Source organism: Vidua macroura, chromosome 18, assembly GCF_024509145.1.
Source record: "Vidua macroura isolate BioBank_ID:100142 chromosome 18, ASM2450914v1, whole genome shotgun sequence".
In the NCBI taxonomy this organism is placed as follows: Eukaryota; Metazoa; Chordata; class Aves; order Passeriformes; family Viduidae; genus Vidua; species Vidua macroura.
In genome coordinates this window covers 7,357,749-7,369,418 of record NC_071588.1, presented here as the reverse complement: position 1 = coordinate 7,369,418, position 11,670 = coordinate 7,357,749, and the positions used below count along the sequence as shown (strand labels likewise).

General features: G+C 43.9%; 1 protein-coding gene across 4 annotated transcripts in view; it reads left to right on the top strand.

Moving 5' to 3' along the window:
• Window positions 1-1,489: 1,489 nt before the first annotated feature.
• The window catches only part of TANGO2 (transport and golgi organization 2 homolog), a 28,784-nt gene continuing 18,603 nt past the window's right edge, over window positions 1,490-11,670 (top strand). The window contains exons 1-2 of one of the 4 annotated variants that reach the window (XM_053994026.1): window positions 1,490-1,674; window positions 9,855-9,976. In XM_053994026.1, the coding sequence (XP_053850001.1) occupies window positions 9,921-9,976 (56 nt within the window). In that variant the 5' untranslated portion in view covers window positions 1,490-1,674; window positions 9,855-9,920. Of the gene's footprint in view, window positions 1,675-4,597; window positions 4,671-4,778; window positions 4,895-4,917; window positions 5,039-9,854; window positions 9,977-11,670 lie in introns of those variants that run through there. The other 3 variants (XM_053994025.1, XM_053994027.1, XM_053994024.1) reach the window with 3 other exon arrangements.

Below are 11,670 nucleotides of genomic sequence, written 5' to 3'. Positions count from 1 at the left end.
ATTATTACAATGTTGGTTTGTTTAGGGCTTGCTTGTGTGTGTGGCTTGCGTATGTAATTCAGGCATTCGCATACATCAACTCCTCGTTGCGCATCTCACAATAAACTGATGAACGCTGTTAAACCTGAACCAGCAACCTTTAGCAAACAAAGAAGTCTAGCCCGGAATCGTGATGCAAAATCACCCCAAAACGTACTACACCCTGCAAGAACCTCACAGAAAATAGCCCGGCAACCTCATTCATTTCTCCCCCAACCCAGCGATCTGCTCACCATCTCCGTCTTTATTTCTCTGTCCTCAGCTTATTTTCCTTGCTGCTACCGGCTTCAAGGAGGTGGCGCACAAAAAAAAAAAAAAAAAAAAAAAAAGGAAAAGAAAAAGAAAAAAATGTTAAAAATAAAAAAATAAAAAGGGGAAACCCCCCAACTCTTCAATAAACCGCTGGGCAGCCGGTGGGCAGCATGTCAGCCCCTTGTCTTCCGCTCCCCGCGCAGGAGCCGCTCCCGCCGTGCCCGCCCCGCGGGTGCCCGTCCGTCCCCCGCGCGTTCCCCGGGAGAGCGCCCGGGCTGCACCAGCTCCTCCCGCCTGCTCACCCACCGAGGGAGCCGAGTAGTCGGAGCCGGGCTGATTTTCCCCTCCCACCTCCACATTCCTATTTACAAAGGGTATCCAAGACCATCTTTATCCAACGGGGGGTGGGGGAGGAAGGAGGGGGAGGTGGAAATACTCATTAACCCTTTTCTTGCATATACCTTTTCTGCTGTGATTTTTGGAGCGCACGGGGGAATTCCCCTTCTCTACAGAGCACATGGACTCGTTACCATCGGGCCCGCGGGGTCCCCGCTCCCGCACTCCGGCTCGGCCGCTGACGGTGCTCCCGACGGCCCCAAGGCCGCTCCATTAAAAAGGTCCAAGGGCACGGCTGAGAAAACGCGCGCCCTCCCCAAACTATTGCTCGGAAAACAACCGGAGCGACCCGCGGGGAAACGAGAGCGCGCTGCCCGGCCAGACCATGATGCCACCGCCCGCCCACCTATTTATTTATTTATTTTTCCAAGCGGGGCACATTCCTCAACACTCGCACCTGGGGGCAGGAGCGCGGGGCGCGTGAGGGGCCGCGCGCCGTGCCCGCCCCGGGGCCGCGCGCCCGCGCCGCCAACTCCCGCGCGCGCCGCCCGCCTGCGGCCGCACGCGAAGCGGCGCGCGCCTCCCGCGCCGCGAATTTTCCCATTGGGCGGCGCCGCTGCGATCGCGCCCGGCAACCGGAGCGCCATTGGCGCGGCCCCGCCCCGCCGCCGCGCGCCGCCGGCCGCGCCGCGCGCCATTGGCCCGCGGGCCTGTCCGTCAAACGCGGCGGCCCCGCCCCCGGCGGGCGGCGGGAGTGGCCGGAGGAGCGGCCGCAGGCGCGGGGCGGGGGCGGGAGAGCGAGAGCGGGGCTCCGGCGGGGACCGCGCGGTCATCTCCCCGCACCGGTACGGCGGGGACCGCGGGGTCATCTCCCCGCACCGGTACGGCGGGGACCGCGCGGTCATCTCCCCGCACCGGTACGCGCGGCCGGAGGGTTTCTGCGCTCGGGAATGAACGCCGCCTTGCGCAGCTCTTCGCCCGGGGGCGGCGGGCCCAGCTGGTGGCTGAAATGCTGTGGCAGAGGGCCCGTCAGGTGCAGCCAGCCAGGTAATGCTGGCACGCGATCCGCAAGGATTTGTCTAACTTGACCTTCTCGCCGTTTGCAGTCTGTGCGCTGCCATCGTCGCCTCTCAGCTTAGTCTTCGGTAACCTCAATAGCTTGAGCTTCCTACACCCCTATTTTGTATCGCGTTTTAATTTATGTTCCTCCTTTGAATAATTTCCTGTGGTTTTCCTCCCTCCCTAACCGTGGGTGCCAGAAATGGTGCAGCAATGTCCCTGTGCTGTGGACAAAGACAATGTCACTCCCCTGTCTCCCCTATATATTCTGTATTTTATACAGTAAATGGTTAGAGTAGTCCATTTTACCACAGTATTATCCTGAGAGGTCACACTGAAATAATAACAACTAAATTCTTTTTTGAGGTACTTTTTGCCATTCCAGCCCCATCTCTGCATTCTTTCCAGATGCATTTCCTCACATTTTATGATATTAAAAATGCAATTTACTGGACTGGGATGACTTATTGGGCACATGAGATGATTTTGTAACCAGTGGTGAATTATCCACTCATTTATTAGGCTACAAAATTTACTAATAAGTATCTTGCATCATGTAGACAATCGGTAGAGGTATTAAACTAGATCTGGGCAAGAACCCATCTCTAGAAAACTGTCAGGGTCCCTGATGTCTCCTCTTTAAAGCTGCTTTTTGAGACCTCTCAGGGAAAAGATATTTAATCCATCTAAAGTGTGCTTTATGCATTCCAAATAATGTGCATTCCAGGACTCAAGGAACAAACTCTTTAAACAAATGTCAGGAGTATTTCTCTTTTAGTTTTTGAAACCAACTCAGGACAATTCTATAAGCCTTTAATTAAGCTTCTGCTTGTATTTTAGCTTTCTCCAAGAGAGGTTCTGCCCTGACAGTACCACTCTCTTAAAGAGGATACAGAAGCAGAGCCTGCTTGGGATCAGTCTATTCAAGTTTGGCAAACAATGGGAGCTATGCACTGATCCCCTAGGACAGGGTCTAGAAGGGGCAACAATAACCAAGCTGATTTAGGCAGAACAAAAGGTAGACACAAGAATAAAAGGAAGAGTCAAAATGGCCACCAAATCCATTATTCACAAGTTCTTGCAGTGGACTCTTTGTGCAGCCTCCTAAAAGGCTTTTTAAATGACTCTGAACTTATTCTTACTTCCCATATGTATTAAAAATAGAAAAAAAATCAGTAAAAAACACAATTCCATTTTAAGCCTATGGACACTTTCTTCTTCCCATAGATGTGACTGCTGTTGAAGGTATGCAGATTACCATCTGCAGATTTTAAATGAGAATTGAGCATAGAAGCTAAACAATCTTTGGTCACAGTGATGAATCTATACTTTAAGACTCAGAGTGCCAAAAAGAACAATACATTACATTTAATGTGCATGCATTTTACCAAATTCAATGTAACAGAGATTTGTATAATTTGTCTATTTAGTCACCAGATAACTGCTTTAAATAACAACTCTGTACCTGAAAACATTAATACATTCTAGGTTTATATCTCTCAACGTAATTACTGCAATCTATTATTGTGTTTCAGAAGCAGTAGTACAAAGAATGATGATCATAGACTCACCCAGTAATTTTCATCAGTAGATCTCAGGAGACCTTGCAAAGGTCAATGTGATCATCCCATTGTTGATGATGGAGAAGGAAAGCATTGAGGTGAACTTGCTCAATGTCATATGCCAGAGCAGTGCTAAACCTGACAATTGACTTCAGGTTTTCTGTATGCAGGATAAAAGGTTTTGCCTGACAAGCCACCTAACACATCCATATACCCCTGGGAATTCTTTTAATTACTGTTTCACATCTTGTGTATACTGTGTTTATCAGTGTTAGAACCTGGAAGAACACTCCAGGATTTTATGGTGTTTCCTTACAGGCTTCACTATAAAACATTTTGTAATTTTCGGGCTCCACTGAAGCCCTCTATTGCCACCCATGAAAAAAAAAAAGTCAGAAATAAAGTTTGAGATTTTGTTTGAAAAATTAAATAATAATATTTCAGTAGAACAAAAAGGTGACACAGATCCAGTCCTAACCCAAATCTGCAGATCTAGGTAAAATTACTAAATGTTTGGTTATCAGTTCTGATCATGCTGTGCTAATAACTGAAAGCAAATTTGATGTTGTCACTTGTGTTTTCCTCAATCCTCAGGAAAGCTGTCCTGGCTGGAATTCATCCCATTGCAAGCTCAGGGCTCAGTGACTTTGGGGCCCTCCTGGAAGCAGAGTCTCTGCCGAAGGTGGTCAGGGGAACAGCATCCCACACAGGGCCTTGTTCTGGGGGGGCCAGAGCTGCATCCAAACCTGCTAAGGTTGTCAGCAGCCTGGGTCTATTTGTCCTCAGAGGTATGAGCACTGTGAAGCTCCGATCAGGCATATAATGTTTTTATTTCACACCTCCATAGAATCAGCAAGGTGAGGAGAGACCTTTAAGATCATGAAGTCCAACCTCATTAACCACTGTAACGTCTATAAACCACTAAACCACATTACCAGGTTTAAACACCTCCAAGGATGGCAGCTCTGCCACCTCCCTGGGCAATCTGTTCCAATGCCTGACCACCCTAACAGTGAAAAACATTTTTCTACTACTCGAATTTCTCGTCTCAGCTTGAAACCAGATAGGCTGGTAGCAGGCTGGGGCAGCCAAGAAGCAGCTCAAGCGCTGTGAGATGACTTCCCAATGCTCTGGGGGATGCCGGGCGGTGTCGCACCGGCCCCTCGCACACAGCCCGCGGAGGTGCAGGGCCCGCGGGTCCCGGGCCAGGGCACAGGGAAGGTGTCGGTGCCGGCGGGCCCGGTCCCCGGGCACAGGGAAGGTGTCGGTGCCGGCGGGCCTGGTCCCCGGGCACAGGGAAGGTGTCGGTACCGGCAGCGCCGGCGGGAGGAGGAGCCGGGCCCGGCCCCCGCAGGGGCGGTGCTGGCCGGCCCGGCCGCCCTCCGGAAGCGGCGCGGGGGACGGGCGGTGCGGCGGCCGTGGGTGAGTGAGGGAGGGAGGGGAGTGAGGGAGGGAACGAGGGGCCGGGGGTCACTGTGCCTGCAGGGCGGGCTCGGACACAGCCCGGGGCCGCCTCAGCTGCCGCCATCCTCCAGGAGCTGTCGGGCTCCTGGTTTGGGGGGCTGTGTGTGCCGTTCCTGGCCACCGCCACAGCCCCGGCCCTCCCCGCCGAGGAAGGTGCTGCTCCTGAGCGCCATTTGCTTAAGGTTTTTATCCTAAATTTATCCAGCAGCACCTCGGGGGATATTTTCAGGTGTCAGTTCGCACCTGTTTTCCTTGGTTTTGCGGTGGCATTTCATTCCTGCGTGGATGGTGGCTGGTTGGTACTTGCGTCACGTACAGGAGTAATTGTAAGTGTACAAGAGTAGTAAAGTAATTTTTAAATTAAGTTTTAATATCTAGTGACCCTTTGAGGTCAAGAAATTGTCACAGTTAGACAGTGAAAACTGCTAATGTCTTTGGTGGTTCCTCCCTGAAGAAAACCTAAGAACTGTACAAGCTAAAAATACAGCTTTTATCTAAGGAACAAGCCCTGCAAAAGGCTCTGAGTCGGCAGATCCGTTGCTGATCGTGCTCTTATTAACTGGGGCAAAGGCTTTTTTACTCAATTCTTGTAAATATTTCTAAAACATGATGTGGTGAAAGGTTATGTTTACTGGCATTTGTTTCTCATGGGAGCTGTACAGTGGACCTAATTTAGTAAAATGCCAGACAGAAATCAAGCAGCTGAAAATAAAATTAACCCGTTAAATTTGGGAGTGCCATTCACCTTACATGTTACTTTCTGTGTTTCTTAAGTGTTGTACTTTCACTTTGCTGTCTCTTGCAGGGAAGACTGACTCCTCACCTTGGTAGGGTTACAAAGCCTGGGTTACTTACAAATGCTCTTCACAGGGAACAACCTGAAAGTCATCAAATTATAGATCCATCTATTCCACTTCATCTGTAGTTATTAGTATGGCTGCAGTGGAGCATGTGGTACACAAGGGAAGTGCAAAAATGAAACAGTAAAATGCTTTAAAAATGCAGTCAGGACACACTTTTCTCTGAGGGAGAAAATTAGATTACTTTTAGGAACTAATCAAGCATGTCTTATTTTTGATGATTTTAAAGTTTACTATTAAAAACTTCATTTCAGTAGTGCAAGAAAATACATCAACTTTTATGGCACTTCTGTGGGTATTTGAGGACTGTAGGGCTCAGTTTCATTTGGACATACTCAAAAGAGACAGTAAAATAGTTCTCTACTCTGCTGAACACAAGTTATTGTTGTAGTAGATAGAATTAGCAGATTCCAGTGAATAATGTTTTATAGCTGTGTTTTAGACTGCACCTAAACAATAGTTTTGGATGAGTTGAGAAGCAGTTGAGATCACTGTGGTAACTGACAGATATTATTTATGATGCTTCATTTGTGAATGCAAAATACATAACAAATGGCTTCCTTTTTCAAAGCCTCCTACTGGGAATTCTTAAGGGTAAAATAGTTTTATGCCAAATTGTGAACTGATTGCTTCTAATCAACCAAATCATGGTAGAACTCTATGGAAAGAACATACACAATCTATCATGTTTGGGTCTCCTGAAAGTCCCTCTAAATGCTACCTTATGCTGGCGTGTATCCACTCAGACTTTTAACAGATCCTTCAAATGAGCAAAACAACACACTGTGCTGTCTAACAGAGTGCTGTAGCACAGAACAAGAATCTTAGTTACTTTAATGTCATTTCCAAATTAGCGGTGCCATTTGGAGCAGAACGCTTAATTACAGGATGTTTGTGGTTCTTGTCAAGCTGGTTTGTGTGTATTAGGCATCAGTTGGACAGCAAACTAGAAACATTACAGAAATAGGAGATTGTTGCTATCATGTCATCCTTGGTAACTGTTGTCTTGTGGACTAGGAATAAGCAAACTAGAGTTTATAAAAGCTCATTATCCAGAGAGCAGTCTTCACTGTCTCCATCCTAGAGCACAGGATTTCTCCCCCCTTCCTGCAGACCTTGCCATGTTGCATAGGGTGTATAGTCTGGCTTGTATTCTCCTCAAAAACAAAATCAGAAAGCAAGTGTTGTACCACAACTTAGCCTTTTCTATTTGAGCTCTTTAAACTATGGCACTTTCTGCATCTCTAAGGATGGTTCTGAAGACACATTTTCTGCAGAAATGGAGTTTGAAAATCAGCTTTTGATCTAGCTTTGGACTTGCTGTAGGATCAAGTTGCAAGTGGAAGTCAGTGCTGGCCTAATCTTTTTCACCTTCTCCTCTCCTTGGTCTGTGGAGACTCAGCTGAGTGAGGAGGAGGCTGAGTTGAGTACATGTGCTCTGCAGCTCCAGCTCTCTGCAATGTGCTCCTCTCATCCCCGTGGTTGCAGCAGCAGCAGCTTTTCTGTGAGTTTGGGCTCGAGAGAATAGCACCTGCATAAAGACTTTTTGATTGAATGTTTATGTACTTACAGTAGCTATGACAGCCCTTCAGTTTTTTTTCTCTTAGTGTTTTGTTAATTATTGTAAATTTCAGAATATCCAAAACTGAATCTGACTTACAGTATGCTTCTATTTAAGAATTTAAGGGTAATATCCACAACAGGTGTTTCAAGTGCAATGTCGGCTTTAATCAAAGAAGGTACCAAAATACATTGCTTGCCTCCTTTGCCAGTTAAGTGTTGCTGCTATTTTAAGGGGTGGCTCTGTTTTATTTGCCTTAAACACTTCTGTCTAAAAGAAAAAAACAAAAACATTTATGCTTGTCTCAAGGCTGGCAGGTGGAGCATGAGATAAAAAATGCTGGTTTGATATTTGGGGTTAATAAAAGCATAAATGTAACTTAAAGAACTGTAATGACATCAAGCAAGGTTGATGGGGTGACAAAAAGCATTCTGTCAAAGCAGTAGTACCTAATAATAATGACTGGGGATTCTAGAAAGGTACTGAAGTGTTCAAAATATTTGTCCTTCTAGATACTTGTGATGAGTATTGCAAACTTATTGTGCAGCTGTTTTCTGACTGGCAGGTTTTGTTTAATCTTTATGCTGGCCAGTAACTTTGCATGAACAGCTGGACCTACTTGATTATTTGAAGGGAACCCAATAAATCAGCTAATGGAACCTGAAACCAGTTTATTAAAATAGTGGTCTTATGAGTGATTAATTGCAAACAGTTTTCTATCAAGTAATCCATTTAATTATCTGGCAAGGCACCTAGCAGCCATATCTCCATAGTCAGCAAGAGTACTCAGTGACAGTTGTTATTAAAATTGTATTTTATATCCCTGCTTTTACCAAGTGAGCTTCTTTGCACTTTGCCAAAAAAAAAAAGTTTTTAGGATTCCCTGCCATACTCAGACTACTGCTGTAGATGGGAACCTCTAAACCCATAGATTTGAAGGTGATCTCTTCTGAGCTGTGAGTGTTGTTTCTGAAATAGTCTTGTGTGTAGAAGATCCAAGTCTTCCAGTACTGGCAGTTCAAGTCCAGTATGATTGCAGTCTACTGAAAATTCAGCAATAAAGTCTAAGAAGGGGCATAACACCTCAAAAGTGGTTAGATTTTCTCTATGAAGCTGGCTGTGGGTATTCTTAAAGACCTGGCTAGTCAATCAATTATCCAAAATTCAAGACTACATCTTAATTTTATGATGAATTTCTAAGGCATTTATTTTGGGATTGACTTGATAGAGGCAAAGAAAGCCAACAGTACGTTATTGTGCAACCTGTTAAACACAAAATAGTTGGATAGCTCTGCTATTGCTGCTCTTAGTTCATAGATCATGAGTCAACTTGGGAGGGAAATTCCTTTTGTCAGCGAACAGAATTTAAAATACTTTGAGGTATATTTATATATATACAGACACACACACACTCCTGTGCACTAATTTTCTTGTCAAGCATGTCAGAAGTGTTGCACCTCTTATTGAGTTATTTCATGTCCTGCAGCAGAAGAGTCCCTTTGCAGCATATTGGGTTGCAAGACTGAACTTGTGCTATGACAACAACAGCAGGCTGGTTGTAGTGCTGAACTGTGACTTAAGAGGAGCCAGCAGCTAGGGACAAGCTGTTAATTTGAGAAAAAACCTGTATAAATGCTGCACTTGCAGCTCTGTTTTTGGTAATGTGAATGTAGTCAAGATGATCCATTTCCAGATATCTCTTATGACAGATAATGTAGCAATTAAAGAGCAAGAGAGATGCTTTCTATATGTCTTGAAAGTGCAGTTAAAAATCCTGGGTTTTATACAGAAGTTTTTTCAGTCATTGGGTTGCTCAGATGGCCTTAGAGTTGTGGTGTTGAATTCTGCCTCCCTCTCCCCTTGACTTACCTTGAAAGTCCTTGCATGGCAAAACCTCTCAGTAACAATAAAAAATGGTTGTGTGTGGCATCATTGGGTGGTAGCATTCCAATAATTGTTTGAGCAGCCACAAAAAGTAAAGATCAGACTGCAGTTTTATTACCAGAAAATGTTAATTGGACAACACAAAATATTTGAAAGCTGTTTTGTTGGTTAGAAATGGAAAGCCCATTTGTCATTCCATCTGCATGGCCAGAATTTTAAATATTGCACAAGTGCTGGAAACTCCTCATCAAAATGTAAACTCTGAACACAAAATGTCTATCATATTTCTTTTTGTACCAGACCTTTTACCCAATGCAAATGATAACAATAATACTTTCTCCTGTACATCGATAGTAGCTTGGCCTAAGTTATACTTTATTTGCAGGTCTGTGAGTGTCTTTAATGAGGCTTTTTCTGTCTTCTTCAACAGTTTGAGTCTTATTTTCCCTTTTATTCTAAAAGAAGCATTTTACCTTCCTTAAGAGAGGGGAAAAAAAGTAAAGGTGCTTTTTGGTAATGAGCAGAAAATTGCATAACAGTGTTTTTTTCATGTATTGCTAGCACTCTGGACTTTGTCAATATTTTCCTGATGCAGGTTTTTTCCCTAAAAATCTGAACTAGCCAGGCATACTACCAGGCATAGTTGAAAGAACTACCGTAAGAATTTGGTTAGTAAATCAGTCTTTAGAGCTATTCTGTTTTGGAAGTTGTATTTTATTTATGTATTTGTATTGTGAGTTATTAGTCAGTACATTGCAATCCTTAAGCTCCAGCACAGCAGCAAATTTCTCTTTTTATAATTTGCAGTGTAATAGATAATCTTTATTACCATTTTAGGCTATTACAGAATGACCTTGCATTGAGCCTTTGTGGAAGAAACAAGATTTAAACATCAGTTCTTCAATGTGCATCCTTCTATTCAAATTTGACCCACGGCCAGTTTCAAAAAATGCGTACAGGTAAGATGGATGTAGTTAAAACAGACTTGCTTCTGTAACATTTTACACAATTCCTTTTTGTAGCCAGTGCGTGAATTACAAACTCAAATCAGTATTATGTGTTCAATTGTGCTTTTGTAGTGTTTAACTTCATGGCTTTCCCCATTGGCAGAGTTACTGTAGCCTTTTTAGAATCATTTGGTTTTAGACTATATCAGAAGTCTTGGGCTTTGTAATCATGGACCTTTTGCTGGTGATCTCTCATGCTATGTCAGTCCTTTAAATATTGTACTCCAGTGTTTGGAAGCCCTGCCTTCTACTTTATTATTTAAACTAAGGGGAATCCTGTTTGTTGGGCATCATAGTTGTAGCTGTTCCCTGCTTTCAGTGTGGTAGATATGTTTAAGGCTTCCAGTTTGCAACCAAGGAACTTCTAAGAAGTGTCCTAGCCTTTCCCCTCCCCAAAATCTGCTTGCAATTAAAACTGTGGGCAGTAACTAAATCATGTGTATGAAATCTTTAGCCAAAAACTAAAGAAAAAATAAGCTTGCAGGCTTCTAGGTCAGTTTATAAGAATGTCTCGATGTCATACAGTGAGCTTCCACAGTATTAAACATTCTCTCTCCTTGTAGCCTGTCCTTTTTAAATTTCATATCCAACATCAGTATCTTTGAGTACACTGAGCATGTAATAAAAAGACAGGAAGCACTTCAGGCCATAAACAGACTAGGAAGGTTTATTGCTGTGTTTATATATACTCTATAGGTACATATTACCTTGTAGGGTACAAGTATTGGTATTCATCCAGAAGCCATCAGTCAGTCTGCTCAGTGAATCGTTGTGCCTTTCACTGACTTGTTTTCTTGTCCTCTTGTATTAAGAAGCGGATGCCATTCTATAGAAAGAGAGGAAACGAGAATGGAAATCTCAATTGTCCAGAGTGCATTCCTCTCTGCATCTGGAGCTTGACTAAAGAGGAATTTTGTTTATGATGTGACTGGCGCTGAATTAATATATCCGTTTATTTGGTCTGACTTTCTTTGTGTTGGTAGTTAGCAAAAGACAGATTCATCAATTCGATGCCTCTTGGGAAAATCCTTTGGATGTAAACTGCAGTTGCTTGCCAAGTGAACTTTCTGCTATGATCAATATTTAAATGTAGAACTTAGAGTAGTTTGCTTGCTATAAAAAATTGCATTAAGATTGAAATTATTAATTTATATCAGAAAGCAACTTGCTGTCAGTGTCAGAATAGGACAGTGCTTTTGAGATATTTGGCCCAAATTCAGGAGTATTTAATTGTATTTAACTTTCTCTATCTTTTGTTAAGCAGTGCCTTGCTCTATACCTGAGATATATCACTCTGAGCTACCTGTTAGGGTGGTAAATGCCAGGCCAGTGTGTTCTTGGTGTCAGATTTCAACAACAGATACGCAGCTTTAGTCCTTTTTTTACCTTAACACCAGCCCTCTTAATTCCAAGCAGTGTTACAGCCATTGGACCAAGTGAGACATCTCTCTACAAGTTCTTGCTATGGGTGATTTTTCTTGACAGTTCAAGCATCACTGTGCTGTAGCTCTGTTTATTTCATGGTGAGGTCTTGGAACAGTTTTCCCAACCAAAAGAGGATTCCTGTACCTGCAGACACTAATTTCTTTGTCCATCACAAAGCAAGCAATTAAACTTTCCTTACTGTTCTCTGCTTTGCATTTCTA